The sequence below is a fragment of the Equus asinus genome, chromosome 3 (assembly GCF_041296235.1).
Source record: "Equus asinus isolate D_3611 breed Donkey chromosome 3, EquAss-T2T_v2, whole genome shotgun sequence".
In the NCBI taxonomy this organism is placed as follows: domain Eukaryota; kingdom Metazoa; phylum Chordata; class Mammalia; order Perissodactyla; family Equidae; genus Equus; species Equus asinus.
This window is the reverse complement of record NC_091792.1, coordinates 38,564,481-38,584,818: the sequence shown is the minus strand read 5'-3', so window position 1 is coordinate 38,584,818 and position 20,338 is coordinate 38,564,481. Positions and strand designations below refer to the sequence as shown.

At 39.6% G+C, this 20,338-nt stretch overlaps 1 protein-coding gene across 20 annotated transcripts in view; it reads left to right on the top strand.

Annotated features, from left to right (window-relative positions):
- SH3D19 (SH3 domain containing 19) overlaps positions 1 to 20,338 on the top strand; it is a 161,038-nt gene that overhangs the window by 122,129 nt on the left and 18,571 nt on the right. For all 20 annotated transcript variants that reach the window (XM_070504893.1, XM_044767117.2, XM_070504898.1 and 17 more), the window contains 4 exons: positions 7,115 to 7,222; positions 11,268 to 11,380; positions 16,315 to 16,376; positions 17,470 to 17,734. In XM_070504893.1, the coding sequence (XP_070360994.1) occupies positions 7,115 to 7,222; positions 11,268 to 11,380; positions 16,315 to 16,376; positions 17,470 to 17,734 (548 nt within the window). The remainder of the gene's footprint in view (positions 1 to 7,114; positions 7,223 to 11,267; positions 11,381 to 16,314; positions 16,377 to 17,469; positions 17,735 to 20,338) is intronic.

Here is a 20,338-nt window from a genome sequence, read left to right as displayed (position 1 = left end):
CTTGGTTAATAATTGCTGAGAGTTTATTCTGTGTTATCAAGCAGATAATTACAGTCATTTTCAAAAAGGAAGGTCAATAGTATACATTCAATATGAATACAGTCTCATGCTTCATACTCAGCTTTTTCTGTTTCTTGATTTCTATCACTTCATTGCACAACGTTTAATTATTGGGACAGTCTTTAAGCAAAATATGTAATTTGCTTGCCCTACCTGACTTTAACCATTGCTCTTGACTGTGGAGTATTATTGAACTAAACACTTTATCTTCTTTCTAAACCTGCTGCTCTTCCTATATTCTGCACCTCACTAGTGATACCATCACACACCCAGCCTTCCCTGGAGAATCCTAGAGAGATACCCTTGAGTCTGCCTGTCATACAGTGGCTGGTTGTTTGGACTTGGAGTCAAACAGGCCAAGGTCCACCACTTAATTGCTCTGTGACCTTGGGCAGTACCTCTGTTTCCTCATCTATAAAACACAATAATAATATTCCTCCTAGAGGTATTGCAAGGGTTAAATGTGATTATGCAGGAAAGCCCTATCACATTGTCTGAAACATGCTAAGTGTTTGTTAAGTAGTAATTATTACTGTTACTTCTTGCCTTTCACATCCATTTAGTTACTAACTCCTTCTGGTTTTACCTTCTGAATAGTTCTTGAATCTTCCTCTCATTTCCATCTCTCCTGCTTTTGCCTCACTTTAGGCCTCTATTCCCAGATTAGTGCAGTTGTCTCCTAAATTGAGCCCCTGCATCTGCCTCACACCCATCATTGTCCATATTATGGCTACCCAAGAGATTGTTCTTTGGACCTTGTTGCTTCCCTGTTGCTTATTGACCTCCAGAGGCCTTCAGGATCACCTCTGAATTCCCCAACATAGAAAGAGATTTTCATTTGTTTATCTATTTGGGCTTTGTGACTTTTTGATGCTATATTAATAGCATTGTCTTTGTAAATAAAGGATTATATTCTGTTTGTGAAACCTTGCCTAATTGTCCTGGTATCAGCCAGAAAGTGGGAGAGGAACATAGGAGAAAGGAGAGAAACTCACAAATACTTTCTTTCTCTTTCTCATCCCTCAAAAATAAAGAAAATCTAATAAAATAGTTTTCATAAAGTGAAGTTCCCATATTAATCTCAGGAAATAGAGATCAGAAAATACCAAAGCTATGAAAACATTGTAAAGATTAGAAAAATTATTAAAGGAAAACTCATAAAACAGGCAATTTAATGGATTCATTTCTTGGGTAGAATGCCTTCCAGGTTAATGTAATGGAGCTGAGAAGCATTAGCAATTCCTCTTGACACCTTTACACATCATACCCAGTTGTCAAAAAAAGCAGAATGCTTCTGCTGTCAGCCCCATTACACAGACCAGAATAATAGTTTAGCAGCCAATTTTTTGCTATAACAGAACTCAAGGGAAAGAAATGACAGAAAAGCAAGCCAAGGATGGTGAAACTAATTATGATGACAAGCATATTATTAGAGACAGGTAATGGGCAGAAAACTACATTATCATCAGTGTTTTTCTCAACCCGGTAATGAAGACCATGTGGATATAGGTGTAAAGGGGCCTGCTTGTTTGGCAGCAGGCGCAGAACAATTGGTGTTGGTGTGAGGGACTAGAAGGAGGGCAGAATAAATACTACAAATAAAAGTAAAAGAAAAATGCCGTTGACTTTCCTTAGATTTGGGCAGGAGATTCTTTTGGACATGCTCTGTGTTTTTCCTGTAGAAACAAGAGCAAACAGTCTGTGATAGAAAGAATTATGGCACTGCAGTTCTTAACCCTTTCTGGCTCACAGAACTCTGAGAATCTGATTAGCCTGTGAATCTTTTATCTCCCTTGAAAATAGCCCTTAGCTCATGGATGCACAATTGGTGGTACAATTTCCAGGGCTTCGAGGGCCTACTCTTGGACCCAGATTAAGGACTTTTACTATAGAATATTGGAAATAACCTTCAATGGACTGCTTAAATAAATGATGGTACATCCATACATTGGAGTATTGTACGATAATTAAAAAAGAGGCAGACCATCTATTATCTCCCACTATGGACCAACCTCCAGGATATTATTAGGTGAAAAATGTAAGGTATGGATAGTATTCATGGTATTTTAGCTACTATTGGTGTTGAAACACACATACACACAACTATGCAGTGTCTTTGAAAAGATGTGTAAAAAGTTGGTTAACAAAGTTTATCTTTTATAAGGGAACTGGGTAGGCAGGAGAGAATGGGGGAACCTGGTTTTCAAATAGCTAAATATAAGCAGAAGAAGGATGAAAGAAACTGGGAGAGTTACTTCATGTCATCTTTGCTATGGAAAGAGAGCCACCTTCCACACTGATCTTCAGCTTTGCGATGAGTAGAAATTTTAAAAAATAATAAAATATGATTTTTCTAAGGTTATATTATTCAAGGTTACAAATAAAAGCTGATTATTATGAACTAATTTGTCTGTTAGACAAATCCAAAAATATATATCTGCATTATTTCTTATTAAATAGAATCACCTGGGTATAGTATCCAAAAAAAGAGTTTTATTTTTCTAGTTACTTTATGGAAACTTTTATGGCCATTATTGCCTTGAAAAAGCAACTAAAAGGACAGGAATTTTTGTTTTTTCCCCTTATTTTTAAGTGTTTTGGTTTGTTTGGCAGGAATGTTAATTCAGCTTAATCTTATAACTTTTCTTGTGATTAAATTTATCTTATTGGATTTTTTTTCAGTTGCAAAGTAACATATATTTGCTGTAAGAAGTCAATACAGACATTTAGTAAAAGACAAAAAATTAATCTCTCTCCAGTCCATCTAAATCCCCCAAGTAACCACTGTGAGCAGTGTTGTCTGTAGCCTTCTGTGTCTTTGGACATTCCAAACCAAAGCTTACAAATATGTACACATGCCTGTACTTTTTCCTGCTTTTTACAAACGTTTTTATCATGCTGTACCCTTTACTGAGCAGCTTGCTGTTTTCACTTAACAGTGTGATCTGTGGACTTCTCTCCAGGCCAGTAGATCTAACTCCTTGTTTCCTTACACCTGTCTAATATTCCCTAGTGTGTGTGTCATTGCTGACCCACCATTGCCCTATTTATGGACATTCAGGTTGTTGCATTTGTTTTGAATTTTTTAGCTTTTTTTTTTTCACTGCTACCAAAAATGCTGCCGTAGACAGTCTCCTAAACATTTTCACTTCTACCGGTGCTTTTATTTCTCAAGACTGGATTTCCAAATGTAGGACTTCTGGGTCAAAGGTTATGGACTTTAAATATTTTAATAGTACCAGTGATCCAGTTGCCTACCTGGCAGTGCCTGGAGTTCTCAAACGTGAGGTACCAGCCTCGCTTTAGATGTTGCTCACTTATATTTCTGTTGGAAAAAAAATACCGCTCTGATGAAAAGACGTAAAAAGTAAACTTCGTACTGTGTAGCTAGAGAGACTCGTACACGATCATCAAGATGAAAAACAGGCCTCTGGCTCCACCTTCTCACTGAAGTGCTGCTGCCTGTCCTCCCCACTCATCTGCACGCCTGGTCTGGATTACGGCCCGGGCCAGCATGCAGACAGAGGCAGATGCCGAGCTCACTGACTCAGTGAGCACAGCTGGGGCAGGTCATTAAACAGACCCACTCCTGCCAAACAGCCCGCAGTGCTGGAACACTAAGACTTCCTTGCTTCACTGTATTGAGAAAGAAATTTTTTTCCAGAGACATGTATAGTAGACTAATTACACATGATCTGAGTGCCGGTTATTAAAGAACAGCTAACAATATTAAAAATAAAGACCAAAAAAGAGAGAAAGAGAGTGGATAGCTAGGACACTTTGAATACTTTGTATTTAAGTTGTATCTCTGCTACTTCAATGTAAATCTTTCCGAGTAAAAAAAAAAAAAGATGTCTGGACTCTTTAATGCGACAGGTGAGATCGCTGCGCAGTGTGCGGCATTTGGGGCAGGGCTCCCTGTGTCCAGTCCTCCAACAGCAAGCACGTGCTGGGTGCCCCTTGTGCCCAGCCCTGCAAGGGCACTGTTTGGCCTCTTTTCGCCTTTCCCCGCCCCCGTTATTGGTGCCCTCGCTCCTGGAATGTGAGAGTGTAGGTGGTATACTGGCCCGGAATTTAATATGAGTTGGGAAACAATTGAAGCCATTCTATGCTCAAGATTTTCTTCCGCCTCCACACCCACCCAAAGAAATCAGCTAAAACCCAGCAGATTATAGGCACCAAAAGCAGCTGTTAAAGCAGAATGCTGCTTGAAAGGTAGAACACAGTGCACTACCATGATCAGCCTTAATCCTTTTCTTGAATTTTTGGTCCTTTTCCCAGCAGAAAACAGAGCCCTGAAAGAACAGGATATTACAACAAGATTGAGGGGAGGGAGCATGGTCAAGTTCCTAAGCAGTCAGGTGTCTGCAGCAGCAGCGGGAAAGAAGGTGGCTCCTTGGAGGTCAGTAGGTTCCAACAAGGACAGAGCAGAGGCAATGGCAGGGGGGAGAGAGATGAACAGAAGGGAAAGATGCGTGAAGCAGAAAGATACTATGTTTCTGTGTTTGAATAAAATGTATGCCGAGATTACATGGAGTCTTCAGATTCTTTCGTTTTAGTTAACATTACTCAGAACAGATGAACCATTTGGGGAGTTCAGATTCCAGTAATATTTGCAATAATGGGCTTTAATACAAGTATACCTACCCCTTTTTATCCATTGGCACTGCTGTTTCTTAAAGACCTGATGAATGTTATTTAGTTGGAAGAGTTACTAGAATATGGAAAATCCACTTGTTGGAGAGATGGTCGTGGAGCCCTCCCATTCCTTGCCCCCTGCACTTGTTTCATGCGGCACCCTCTTCCCTTCTGCCCACACCTGAACTTCCTCACCTTGCTCTACTTTTTCCTTTTCTCAATAGTATGTCTCACCTTCTAATATACCACCTGAATTACTTATCTATTATGTTTATTGTCTCCATCTCCCTACTGGAAGGTAAGTGCCATAAGGGCAGAATTCTCTGCTTTGTTCGCTGAAGTTTCCCAGCGCTTGGAATAGTATTTGATGTGTAGCAGGCACTCAGTCAATACTGAATGAACAAAAGAGAAAAAGGAAATTACAAAGAAGTGGATATAAAATGATCCTGATTTTCATTTTTCAAAATGCCTACATAATAATACATGTAATATAGGGGGAAAAAATCTGTAGACAGATACACCAGGTTTTAGCTAATAATTATCGCTGGAGGGATGGGATTACAGGAGATTCCTATTATATATTTCTTAATGTTTCCCATTTTTACAATAAATATTACTTTTGAGGTAAAAAATAATGTTATAAAAAAATAAGGAATTAAAGAATTTGGTTAGACCTAAAAGAAGCAGCTTTGTTTGTTTGTCTTGTGAAGACATAGGTTACAATGGAAGAAACTTATATTATTACAGGAGCCTTTTTTTTTTTTAAGTTTGGTATTGTTTTGATAATCTTGAGTTGGTTTTTTGAACTTAGACAAGACTTACCTCACTTGTGAGTTGATAGACAGGTTTCCATAGAGGGCTCATCTAGGGTTTTTTTCTCAGTAACCTAGCAATAATTCTAGCATGCCACCCGGGGGGCCTTCTTAGGTGGTAGATAATAAACTTAAAATAGGATTGTACTGTACCGTCTTATCTCCCCACCCAGCAGTGTTACTGGCATATGATAGACATAGTATATGATCAAGTGGCTAGTGAGTGAGTGATGCCTCTGGTAGGATATGTGATTGTGGGCTTGCCTGAGAGCTGGTTGGAAGGGAAGGGGAGGTATCAGGGAACTGAAAGGCCTTCTTATCCTTAGCTCAGCTCTTCATATATCCTGAAAAGAGCTGGTCAGCAAAAGGCACTTACTGAACCATAGCTTCTAACAGGCAGAACATGAGTGCTGTTCATCATGGGAGCCATGAACGCATTGTTGTACAGGGAGTATCTCCTTACAGGCAAGATCCGTGGAACAGGTACAGAATTACAGCATGTACTCATTCTGTGTTTTGTTGACTAAAGGCAAAGGCGGCCTCCTGAGATCCTGTGTGCTATATAGGGTATCCATTATACAGCATTTTATTTTATTTTACTAATCTGATTATTTTCAGATTTCTCATCTTTTAAAAATTTTATGGGGCCAGCCCCGGTGGCCTAGTGGTTAAGTTCAGCATGTTCCACTTTGGCGACCTAGGTTCAGTTCCCAGGCGTGGACCTACGCCACTGTCTGTCAGTGACCATGCTGTGGCGGCAGCTCACATACAAAAAGAAGATTGGCAGTGGATGTTAGCTCAAGGCAAATCTTCCTCAGCAAAAAAAAAAAAAATATGGTCATTTTTCCAAACTACTGAAAAGAGCATTTACATTAAAGAAAAAAGGACTTATTTCTTTCATGAAAAATTGGGTGGTTAGGCATTTGTTTAAAATACTTACTCTTAGTATATACTGTCCATTTTAAATGAATCAGTTAAGATGGAGAAATGCTGAGTCACATATCCTTGCCCTAAAATTAAATATTTAAAGGGAGATGTGTTATTTTATTTCCAGGATAAAACATTTTTCATTTCCATGTTACTGAAATGTAGTTTTACTAAACTACTAAATTCGAGACTGCTGAGCACCCACCCTGTGCCAAGCACGGTGCTGGGGAGGATGAGGGCCCTTGATGAGCCCTGGGGATAAGTTTTCCAGTCCAGGCACAGGAGTGTCGTGGAGAAGAGGCCTTCCTTGCTGGATCTGGGATCTGGGAAGCTTCACAACAGGGGGGAAATTGACTCCTCCTTTCAATTGCCCCTCATTTTCAGGCAGACACTTATGAAATGATTACATTCCCATGAAAGATAGCTTTTACATAATTCAGGATTGTACTGCATCTCTCTCAGAGAGGAAGAAAAACCATATGAATTATTTACAGAGTGCCGAGTTATTTCCTTTCATGAGCTCCGACTCTGTTTTTGTCTCTGCAAACTGAGATTTTGTTTATCCGTGAACAGTTTTCCCTGGGGCATGAAAAATATGACTCTTTAATTATGAATGAGATTTTTTGTTTGAGTCCGTGTTAACTAAAACACACAAAATAAACTGTGTTTTTCATTAGATCCCTTTCAGCTCCCCACAAAAACAGAACCAACAAAAGAACGAGCAGTGCAACCAGCGCCCACCAGGAAGCCCACTGTGATTCGAATTCCAGCCAAACCAGGAAAATGTAAGCACTTCTCTGCCTTCTTTATTCGCCTCTCTGAGCGCCTGGGGGAAATGTATGCTAATTTATCGACTACTTTTGAACTTACGCATAATCATCCATTTGTTATTATTATTCATAGTCAAGGACATTTAAAAGCAAGTTGTTTTTTCGTAATTCTTTAGACAATTAGTACAGTAAATTTGGATTTCAGTTGTCTTTAGGCAGAGAGAATAGAAGGAGACTGAAAATCATAATAATGTGGTATCCTGTGTTAGTGCCTCTAGGAAAGATGGTAGGAAAGTAATTGAAACTGACAGCAGATGAAGTTGTATATGGCTATCAGGAGTATATTATTTCAATCTGCATAATCTGCGGACCGCTATGTGTGAATTGTGTGAAGAGTGGTAACCACACGTTACAAAAACATGTAACAATGTATAAAAATATTTTTTAAATTAGTGTAACACTATATTCCTCTATACTTCTTTGCTTGATTTTTTTTAATGGTGCAATAAATGAAATTTTTTATGAGCTTTAATAAGTACTGCAAAGATATCTGATATTTATTGTAAGAGAGAAGCCAAGAGAGCCAGAACTATTTATTTTAGACCCCAGAGATTATTAAAAAGTGTGAGTCAAAGCATGTGTGTGTATATGCATGTGTGTATGCGTGAGCATGCAGTGGGTTCCAGAGCAGTTCCTGGCATTGCTTAGAGTGATCACACAGCTTTCCCTGTGAGCCTCTGCTTCATTTCCTTTCATTCAATGCTTTTGCATGGCCCAGATCCATCTTTGCCTTTGTCTAACAAGAGATTCCGCCATTCCGTTCCTCCTAACAGCAGAGCAAGTGTCCAAGTCCTTCGCCTATAGCATCCCAGGATTACGTTGCAGGCATACCCTGGAATGCCATGAAACCTCTTAAGTTTAGGGGTTTGGTTTCCCTACAAGATACTACCCAGAAGGATCCCACTGGGTTTAGTCTCTTGATGGTTTTGTTATTAACTGATGGCTTTAAGCCAAGTATCAAGAAGATTGAACTGAGTTGCTATGAAGAATGAGGAGAAAAAGTCAAGGGTACCAAATTCTGGTGCTTTCTAGCTTCTTAGGAGGTTATATGGTAGTGTTAGATTAAAGAACTGGTGGTGTATTTCTTTTCACAACATTATATAGCCCGCAAATCAGTGAAATGATAGCTCATTGGGTTGTTTGCCTGCTTGCTCTTTCCTTGTTAAATGTATTCTGGATTAAAACAGGCATAGTGAGATATAATGGTGATAAACATTGCCTGAAGCTCATGTGGGTTTTAAGTAATACAACTTTTATAGCTAACTTTATTCTTCTTCTTGTGCCGGGGTCCCCAAGACCCCCAGGTTTGATGACTCACTAGGAGGACTCACAGGACTCAGCATATAGTTGTGTTCACGGCTGTGATTTATTTCAGCAAAAGTCTACGAAGAAAAACCAGCAGAGGTGCATGAGGCGAGGTCTGGAGGAAGCCTGGACCAGCATCTGGGCCTCCTTTCCCAGCAGGGTCCCAGAGGGAGGACTTAACTCGCCCAGGAACCAGTTGTGACAACATGTGTGAATTGTTGTCAACCAGGGAAGCTCATTAGAGACTTAGTGCCCAGGGTTTTTAGTGGGGGCTGGTCACATAGACACCTCATGTGCCAAAATTCAAGACTCCTAGAAGGAAATCAGGTGTTCAGCATAAACCATATTCTTTTGTTTTATCAGTTCTGGGAATAGTGGGAATCTTCCTGAAGGCCAAGTTTCCAGATGCCAACAAGGACAAGTCTTGTAAGCAGGCCTGTCTAAGGATAAGCGGTCTCAGGCCTGCTATGTCTACTCTTTTCTGCACACTTATAAATTGGATTAATAGTCCTGAAATCCTAAAAAGGATATATTGAGGAAGCACCTTTATTTATTATCCTGACAAAGGTTCAGGAACTATTAGAAAGTTGAATTCTGTACTGCTATATGTGAGAGAAATAAAGTGCCAGTTTCTAGAGAGTTATTTCTGTTTATATCAAAAACCAGTTCCCTGGAATTTTATTATTTCAATTATTGAGCAATGCATATATGCTGCGCAGAAAAAAAAGTAAGCCTTTTGGTGTCTGAAGAACTTGGAAGGGACAAAGGAAGAAAGGAGCAGCTTTGTGGTACAAACCTCTTTGCTTTTCTTTGAACCTGTCAGCTCCTTCATCTCGGGACTTGTTTCTTCAGACTAGGATGTCCTTTTCCAGGATATCTGCTTGGCTGCCTCCTTTACCATTCCTTCAGGTCTTCGCTCAAATGCCACTTTTCTGTTAAGACCTCCACTGACCACATTATTTGAAATTGGAAATCCCCATCTTCCCCACACACCCACAGTGGTTAATCCCTATGTCCCTTTCTGCCAGTAAACTATCTCCTCTCTACTTTCGTATTATTACCACTTTGTACCCCTAGTTGTTTGTCATGACAGTATTATATCCAAATGATTCATGTTTCCTTGTAAGAATAAGGAACCTGCAGCACAGAGAAAGTCTTCAAGATGGCCACTGAGATGGAATGTTCCTGTGTGTGTCTGTATTCCCAGAGCAGGCCTGCCTCTCACTAAGAAGGCTTGCCTGTCTCTAAATCATTGGTTTCCTAGTAGCCTGCGTGAGTATTTCCCTCCTTTTGAGAGTGCTTTCCTGTCTGTGGATAAAACGGGAACCTGACAACTCATCCTCTTGTTACAGGTTTTTCATGTGAAATGGAAGCAGAGTGTGTTCATTTGAAAGAATGAGAAAAATTCCCATCTCCTTTAAATGCCTAAAAGTGTGTAGAAGGCGGCTTTCGCCTCTTTTAGTATGCCACAATCATCCTCTCTCCAAGTGTATTTGCACACAGATTTTAATTAGCTGTCACTAATTAAATCTAGCCATCTGTGGAGTTTTTTTGTTGTTGTTTATTTTAATAAGTTGAGGGTGCACTATCACTGAGTTAAGGATGTAGTTTGGATGTAAAGATATTGTTTGTTAAATTGAGGGCAGTGAAGTCCATTAATCTGAAGCAAATGAATTAGAAAACACATTTAATTATTTGGATGGGGGAGGGTTGGATATACCACCTGTTAAGAAGCAGCATGCCTTATGTGATAAGCTTGGTTCCTTAGGAAAATGGCTATCATAAAAGATCCATACAGAGAATAGGTAGCTGAGCAAATGAGAAAGAATTCCCAGTTAACCTCAGAAATGTGATGGGTTAGTAGACATTAGTTAATTTTACTGACTGTTTTCTAGAAAGTAAAAGTAATCCTAAATAATTACAACAGCAGCCAGCATTTTTGAGAAACTTCTATGTGCCAGGCATTAAGTTAAGGCATTAAGTTAACTCATTATAAATGAGTTTGGGGTTCAAAACCCTGGATCTGACAATTACTAGCATTAAGATCTTGGATAGCTCATTTATTTTCTTCTCAGCTTCATCTGTTTCTTCATCTATAAAATGAATAGGATATTTATTGTCAGATTCTTCATCTGTAAAATGAGTAGGATGTTATCTAGCACTGTAGTGCTGTCCAATAGGACTTTCTGCAAAGATGGAAATGCCCGATATGGTAGTCACTAGCCACATGTGTCTATGGTGCACTTGAGATGTGGCTAGCGCAACTAAGGAACAGAAATTTTAATTTTATTTAATTTTAATTAATTAAGATTTAAGTTTAGATTGCCACACGTGGCTACTAGCTGGTGGACTGTGCAGATCTGGCACATAGATAGATGTTGGTTGGAGAAATGTATATAAATAAAGTGCTTTAACTTAATGCCTGGCACATGGAAGGTTGTTAAAAATGCTGGCTGCTGTTGTAATTATTTAGGATTACTTTTCCTTTCTAGAAAACAGTCAGTAAAACTAACTGCATACTAACCCATCACATTTCTGAGGTTAACTGGGAATTCTTTCTCATTTGGTTAGCTATCTATTCTTTGTATGGATCTTTTATGATAGCCATTTTCCTAAGGAACCAAGCTGCAATCACTTCATCCTTTGGAATCCCCAAAGACTAGAAATTACTGATGAATTACTACTATTTTTCTAGGTTTACATGAGGATCCACAAAGCCCACCTCCTCTACCTTCTGAAAAACCTATTGGAAACACTTACAGTACAGGATCTGGAAAACTCAGTAATGTAGACAGAAATAGAAACTTGGTAAGTCGTTATTATAGATTGCCTTAGGTCGAAGACCAAGCTATGCACTAATTCTAAATGCTCAACTAATGTCTTAATTATTTTACTGTTGGTCAGATTTAAAAATACCTTTATTAGAAACCAATTTCTAAGTCCCATTTAATGTGATGTTCAATATTTAAAAAATCCCTGTAGAACAAAAGAATTTGGCCACTTCATTGTACTTCATCATGAAATAATTTGTCCTGTACTGATATAATGGCATTGTCTTTTAAATGGCACTAATAATGAGGAAGTTACTGAAAATCTCTAAAAGTCTTTAACATTTGTGGAAATAGATTTGGTTCAATTATCAGTTTTTATTTAAAATAGCCAATTAGTGACATAATTTTAAGATAGTTACCATAAGAATTTGTTAATCTGAAATTTAGGGAAAAATTATTTTTTTATTTAAAATAATAGAGCTTTACCATTTACTTGTTAACAGATAGTGGTCAAAGAGTTTTAAATACATGTATATATATATATATATATATATATATATATATATGTTGTTTTTTTTTTGCTTTCAACCTCAATACCATCCTTTTTGAAATTCCCGTATGATAGATTGTCTTTAAGGTTTGTTTCAAAAGAAACCAATTCTTAAAGTCTGAATCAAATTTTCAGTTAAAATTTCATAATAGTTTTACATTGTATATTAACTATGCTTTTTATACATGCAAACTCATCTAATCACTAGTGAAGACAAATTGCTTTGAAGGAGACATTAAATTGAATTAGCCAATATCAAGTTAATGAGATTTTCCTATAAGTTGAATTAAAATTTAGTGATCACTTGCATTTTCAAAGTACTTGGTAATAAATTTTTATTAAAACTGGGCCAAGAAAGCCCAAAAGAAGAAGACGATAGGGCCCCTACCATGCTGTTGTTGAGTAGGAAAACCCCATATTTCCATGAGAGAACAGTTACTTGACGAGATTCGTGGCTTCTACTCTACAGGGTTGTAAAGGAGAGTGAGGGGATGATGAGTAGGCATATATTACAGTCATTAAGTCATATAATGGGCTTTGTAAACCACAAAGGTCTATTAAAATACTGTGTATTATTACATTTGGTATTAAGCAGTCCACAAAGCAACACCCCCATTTTAGAAAAACAAGAAAAGGAAGGTAGAATAAACTAAAGCATCTGGAGAGGTACTATATTCATAATTGTTTGTACCTCACGTGAACAACACGAGGAAAATCCTGTCCTACACTGTTTACGAAGGGAGGGGGGTCAAAGCATTCTGTGCTAAACTGTAATAAATACATATCATAATAGACACACTGGGTCTGAAGGAAGAAGAGATGAGAAACAGACCACAAGTTAAATGATTTGGCTGAAGTCACACAAACAGATTTCCAGGGCCAGAAAGTCAAATCTATGCCTGAGAAATTCCTTTTGTTTGAAAATGACAGTTACTGAATGAATTTCAGACCAGAGCATAAAGGCTTCTGGTGTGGGTGAGGATCTCTAGAAAGAATATTTCACCAGTGTAATGACCACAAGGATAGGCATGGTCTTTGCCAACTGTGTCTTCTGATGAGGCACAGGACAAAAACCTCTACTCTTTCTCCTGCCTTGAGTGCTGGAGAACTTTCCATCTCAGGACAAGATGGCTGTAGTTATGAAATCTCACTTTCTTCACTTAAATGATAAAGAACATCAGGAGCCACTGGAGCCATTCAGTCAGCAGGAGCAGACACTTCTTTTTTTTTTTTTTTGAGGAAGATTATCCCTGAGCTAACATCTGCTGCCAATCCTCCTCTTTTTGCTAAGGAAGACTGGCCCTGAACTAACATCCGTGCCCATCTTCCTCTACTTTATATGTGGGATGCCTACCACAGCATGGCTTGCCAAGTGGTGCCATGTCCGCACCTGGGATCCGAACCGGCAAACCCCAGGCCACTGAAGCGGAACGTGTGCACTTAACTGCTGTGCCACCAGGCCGGCCCCAGGAGCAGACACTTCTGTGTGCCGTATTGTCCACTGTGGGAACCCAAGGCTGCCAAAGCCAGGCACAAAGGCTGCCAGGCAGTGCAGGAGGAGAGTCAGGAGACACTGCCAAGTATGTATAAGGAATCAAGGCTATAGCACAGAAGCTGGGTATTGAATTCAGGACATAAGAAGTGGTACCAGTTCTTGGAGAAAGAACAGAAGAAACATCTGTAGAGGCTGCTCAGTAATTCCTACAGACAAGAATGTGGTCCTGGAAGAAATATCTGTCTTGAAAATACAGCAAAAAACTGAGGAATTATTTTGAAATTAGAATATAAGAAACCATTCCAGAGCCGGCCCTGATGGCCTAGCAGTTAAAGTTCAGCACACACTGCGTCAGCGGCCTGGGTTCGGTTCCCGGGCGTGGAACTACACCACTTGTCTGTCAGTAGCCATGCTGTGGCAGCGGCTCACATCAAAAAACCAGAACTTACAACTATACACAACTATGTACTGGGGCTTCGGTGGGGTAGGGGGAAAGAAGAAAAAAGGAGGAAGATTGGGAACAGATGTTAGCCTAGGGTGATTCTTCCCCTGTGAAAAAAAAAAGAAAGAAACCATTCCAAAACAGATGAACAAAGAGACGGCACCTGTAGGGACAGTACAAGGAGAAAACCCAACTTCACCAGGAACTAAAATGTGTATCCAAACATATCAAAAGCCAAAGTTCAGGGATGTCAAAGCTAGAGAAAAACTACAAAAAGCAATTGCAGAGAGGGTCTAGTTATGTGTGGAATATCGAAGAGGAGGAAATCCCTAATCAGTGATCTTCCAAAGACTGTCGGCAGAACCTGCGCACAAACCTGGACTTGAGCAAACGCTAAGACAGTTGCTTCTGCAGGAACCAATCTCTTGTTCTCAGTTTTTGAAGTGTGTCAGATACAGCAGGGCCTTCCAGAGCATGCCTAACATTCCTGGCCGATTTGAGTATACTGCCTTTTTGTTTTTCTGGTTTAAAATCTGCTCATTGTAGAAAGTTGGGAAATTAAAAAGATATTTAAGATTCCCCATAAAAATAACACTACTTAAAGAACACTACTTATTTAATTATTAAGGTATCTAACAACTGTAGTTTTGAGAAAAGCAATAAAAGTTCCTGTCTATCTGCTAGAGTGTTTTTCCATGTGTTTGTTTGTTTTAATTTTAGAGATGGCCAAAGAAATAAATGAGTTTTTCAAGTATCATAGCAGTATTTGTCAAGGGGAAATATAGGCAACAGCATTATTTGTAAGGCATAGATTATAGTCTGGAATATTGCAGGGTTTATGAGCTGGTGACTTGCTACATTAACTGAACTCATTAGTGAAACCAAGTTTTAAGGGCAAGCTTAAATTCTTTTTAAAAATAGGATTTTAAAACATTGAAACATTTTAAATGATTGCAATTATAGGCAATTAATCATTTGGTATTTAAGGAAAAATTGTAAATATTCAGTTTGAATTAAAAGCCATGGAAGTGAGTTTTGACTCATTTATAAGATGAGAAGGAGGGAAGCAGTCTGAAGTAGCCCAGAGACTCCCAAGCTACAGTTAAACCTCCTTTATAAAAAAACAAAAGGCAGTGTAATTTTAACGGGCTGGCATTTTTCCTGTCATGACGTCTTGAAGAAATGTTATTTTCTGGATGTCACTGTTGGGGGCTTAGAAAGCAGAATGGTGAGAAAAAGGAGACTCAGGATTAGCAGAATTTAGTGAGGAGTTTTCCCTACAAAAGCAGAAGTTTTGGCTTTGGGATCCTTTAACTTTTTGTTCAACAGAAGATCTGAAAATATTTTCCATGTATTATACTCACTTCCCAAACCTTGGGCTATAACGTGTTCAGAAGATCTATTTAAAAGGCACAGTTTGAATCCCTTCCCCTGGAGAAATCTTCCTACTGGTCTCCACACTTCCAACTTCTCTCATCTGCTATTAGGCTAAAACATTCTAACTCTACCAATCTTTTTTTTTGTGGCACCTGAGCTAGCATCTGATGCCAATCTTTTTTTTTTTAACTTTTGCTGCTTCTCCCCAAAGTCCCTCAGTACGTAGTTGTATGTTCTAACTGTAGGTCCTTCTGGTTGTGCTATGTGGGACGCCGCCTCAGCATGGCCTGATGAGCGGTGCCATGTCTGCGCCCAGGATCCGAACTGGCAAAACCGTCGGCCGCTGAAGTGAAGCATGCAAACTTAACCACTTGACCACGGGCTGGCCCCCTAACTCTACCAATCTTGTGTTTTTCACTTTATTCCTCTTTACTCTTTCCTACAAAACTCTTAGCTCGTCTAACCCCTTTGCTGTAGTGGTACAAGCTCTCTGTTTTCTTGGGCCTTTTCTAATCCTCTTCACATGCCTTCTTTTCAGGCCATCCTTAAGCTGCTTATATGTTCCCACCCCCTTCTGGTTCAAAACCCACTGCACAATGTATAAACCATTCAGTGATGAGAGATCTGCCTGTTTGAAGCAAAACAAACTAATCACCTCCTCACTTACTGTGTGTTTAAAGTTAGGAGCAGTGTACATCTTATGTGTTGTCATAGGAAAAATAAAGCCCATATATTTTTTTAATGCCCTACAGTGGCTGCTTAAATTGCTACTGTGTAAGCTATCATGATTTAGACATCGTCCTTAATACCTCACGAACTGCTGGGTGCATAACCATGCAGTGGAATTGGATGGGCTGTTGTGGGTCCACAACAGCAGAGCCCCTGGTCTCCTCCTCTCTGTTTTCACTTGTTTTAGAACATGGACAATTTAGGTAGGAGCAAGTAATGAGTTAACATGGCTTAAGACTAAAAACTCCTTTAAGCTACTTTCTGTGACTCAGCTACATTTCCACCTATATATCCAGCCAAAAAGTTGTCCATAATTTCTCTTGACAAGCTCTTGTTTCAGATTCACCTTCACTAAAAAGCATCCTCTGATACTTGCAGGAATCCGACCACACTGGTCAAACAGGAGGCTCTGTGCGAGGACCCCCCAGGCTGCCACCAAGGTGAGTCAGTGGGAAAGCTTAAAAACTACTCACTCAGAGACTGGACTCTCTTTTCTGTCACCCAAACTGAGTGTTGTTGGCCTTAGATCTTCTTTTAGAGATACATTAAACTCATGAATTCACCCAGGCCGCTAGCCTACAGCCTGCTTCTGACAGAAAGTTGTAGGAATCTCTGCTCCTTTGTTCTTTTAACGCAATCCAGAAACTCCCAGAGCACAAATATGAATCTCTATTATTTTTCCTCAGACAAATGAATGAGACTCCTTTCTAAACCTAAAACAATTCCTCTTCAGGAATGAATACACACACACACACATGCGTGCGCACACACACACACTCACACTCACACTCACACTCTTTCCATCTCTCTCTCTCTCCCTCCCCTCATTATGAGAAACCAGGGTGGTTTTTGGCATTTCCGAAGGGAGACACAGGTTTGTGAGCGCAGAGGTTATCTGCCCTCCTGAATTCCAGGGCCATTGGAACAGAAAGCTGTGATGCTATGAGAAGATGTTACTAGGTTGGAAATTATTTTTATCATAGGAATTAAGGAACGGCTTTCAGATTAATAGTTGTTCTATCCCATTTTCAGAACTTGCTTTCTTTATATTAATGTAAGTTAGAGTTTTAATAATAATTCCTCTAACACAAGTATTAGGGGAGTTTGATGTTCCTTTTCTAATCACGTATAAGCCCCCATCACATATACCTGCTGTCTTATTATAATTTTTTCTTCTCAGACTTTGGAAGAAAGTGCTTAGTGTTCTGAAACAGTTATGGTGTGTTTAAGAGCAAATGGGGCCTTAGAGAGCTCATGATAGTAAATGCTTGTTTGTCTTGAACTAATGAATCTCTAGTGCAAGATAAGAGGAAGCTGGAACATCATGGCATTTCCTCTAATAATATAATGTTTAATGCAGCAGTCATTTGTTGAAAAAGAGCATACCCTGCATGTTTCAATAAATTGTGTTACACTAGCAGAAAGCTGTGTGTGTGTGTGTATGTGAGAGAGAGAGAGTGAGAGAGTGAGAAAGGACAAAACGGAACCTAACATTGACAAACACTGACTCACAGCTACCGCACTGGCTTTCAGACCTGCAAATGGAAAAGCTATACCAGCTCGACAGCCTCCTCCCAAAGGGGCCCCTGAGAGACCACCTCCCCCCAAACTTTCTGCAACCAGAACATCAAGTAAAAAACTACCTTTTAATCGGTCTTCCTCTGACATGGATCTTCAGAAAAAACAAAGTAACTTGGCATCTGGACTCTCAAAAGCCAAGAGTCAAGTCTTGAAAAATCAAGAGCCGGTGCTGCCCCCTCGCCCCAAACCAGGACACCCTCTCTACAGGAAATACATGGTAAATTTAGCTTTTAAAAATGTTTGTGGTCAAGAGGTTTCTTCTAAAGTATATATAAGATCCATTAGTCCCTAGAAAAAGATCATGAGACAAATGTGGAACTACCCCTTGATGCTAAGAGAGCTTTAGATAAGTAGGCCATGATAAAACCTAGGTCTTTAATAAACACCATATGATTTCACTCATATGTGGAATATGAAAAAACACGTGGACAAAGGGAACAGTTCAGTGGTTACCAGGGGATGGGGGGTGGGGTGTGGGCACAGGGGGCGAAGGGGAGCACCTATGTGGTAACAGACAAGAAATAACGTAAAACTGAAATCTCACAGTGATGTAAACTATTATGAACTAAAAAAAAGTTATCTTCAAACTCTGAAAAAAAACCCAAAAACACCTAGGTCTTTAAAGCAAGGTTTTGTTATTAGGAGAAATATAGGAAAAGGAAGCAGGGCAGACAGAATTGTGACTTGCTGTCTGGCTTGACCAAACAGAAACACTGAAAAACCTGACCCAGTAGATTTACTGATGGGAGTAACTCTGACAGATATTATAGTTTATACCTTAATATAGTTTATATTTTATAGCTACCTTGCCCACAGAGAAAAATTTAAAATGAAGTAGAAAGAAAGTTCTGGTTAAGATGGATGGTTTTGCCCTCATTTTTCCCTCTTCTTGGTCCATTTAATAGTTACCAGTTAGAAGTTTTCATCAATAATTATTAATTTTGTTCTCTTTGAATGTTTTTCTCATCATATGACCTTAAACCTTTGTCTCCATTTCCCACATTTGAAAACAGAGTGGATGTGCTCTCTCTGCTTTGGTCAGGTTAACCTGATAAAATCTAGAACAAATAAAAATGATAAGGATAGGAGGACAGTGTGCAGTTTTTAAACAGTTGTATAGCAGTAGCTCTTAATGAGAACAGTAATTGATAATTTTATATTGTTCTACAATTCCGTCATTGAGCCAGAAATTTTCTCTTAAGCCATTTCAGATTTTTTAAATTCTCCTAAAAGAAGGGTATAGACAGATAAGAAGGAGGTAGTATGTTCATGTATATTCACATTTATTTAAACTGATGAAATTTTAATTGCTAAAACCCAATTCTTTGGGCTATGTTACTTAAAAATAATAAATAAATAAAAACAGTGGCTGATGTGTTGAGTAGTTATTATGATCCAGGCATTGTTCAAGCACTTTATATATATTAAATAACTCATTTATTCCTCATACCAACCCTGTGAAGTAGATATTATTTCTGTCTCTATTATACAAATGAGGAGGATACAACACAGAGATTAAGTTACTGGTCCAGGGTCACAAATCCAGTTGATGGTAGAGTCAAGATTTGAACGCAGATCAACCGGCTCTGAGCCCGTGCTCTTAACCATTAAGCCAAACTATGAAAATAGTGTTACTAGTTGTAAAGTCTCTGCTTGATTTGGCTGTTCCATGTTAAGAGCCTCATTTAGGGGGAACCAGATTTTGCCTGTGGTTCTTAGCATAGCTGTATAATGTCAATAAAGCATTTGAATAACTGAAAGAAATTAATAATCTCAAAATGATGGTATGTTAGAGTGCTATGTTATGAAATAAATCCTTAAAGCCCTCATTTTTTCCATGGCTACCCTACCATCAAATTGCTAACCAGGAATCTGGGTACACTGGGAGCCCTGGGACTCTGACCGAGATGCTGGGAAGCAACACCACCCTGCCCAGCCTCACAGGGCCACACCCTTGCACTCTGCCTCGTTGATCCTGAGTGATCAGAGGGCCTAGGCTGCCTCCCTTTCCTTGTTGGAAGTGAGCTTGTGTGATCATGTTTCCTGGATATGCCTTTTTCATTGTGTAGGCCCTTTTGACCTGCACTCATCAGCCAGAATTTGCCAGGGCAGAGAACAGAGTCTCCTGGCCAGGGTGGGGGATGGATAAAAGCCATTCTAAGATCAGACAGAGCTGAGTGGATCAGGAAGGGACTGGGGTCAGGCAGTGAAATGGGCTTGAGTAGACACTTGGTATCAGAGAGACTCCAGGAGAAGATGAGATTCAAGGCAAATGGAAGCAGTCAGTCAAGCACTACGGGGGAGGCACCAGTCCCCTATCAGCCATTTTTTTTTTTTTTAAAGATTGGCGCCTGAGCTAACAACTGTTGCCGATCTTTTTTTCCCCTACTGCTGCTTCTCCCCAAAGACCCCCGGTACATAGTTGTACACTCTAGTTGTGAGTGCCTCTGGTTGTGCTATGTGGGACACTGCCTCAGCATGGCCTGATGAGCAGTGCCATGTCTGTGCCCAGGATCCGAATTGGAGAAACCCTGTGCTGCCAAAGTGGAGTGCACGAACTTAACCACTTGGCCACGGGGCCGGCCCCCCCCGATCAGGGTTTAGAAGGCAGCCATTGAGAACCCTGAATTAAAGACGTGCATAACAGGCTGTGAGGTCAGGTGCTGAGTATTTATCTATCAAACGCTCAAGGGACTTGTTGGACCTTGTCCTCTAGAATAGAACTCCCTGGTTGTGCTTGTTAAAGGGAACTTGAGGCCACATTCAGCTGTTGTGGACCTATGGGCTCAACTCCATATCCCCAAGGACTTTAGGATCCATG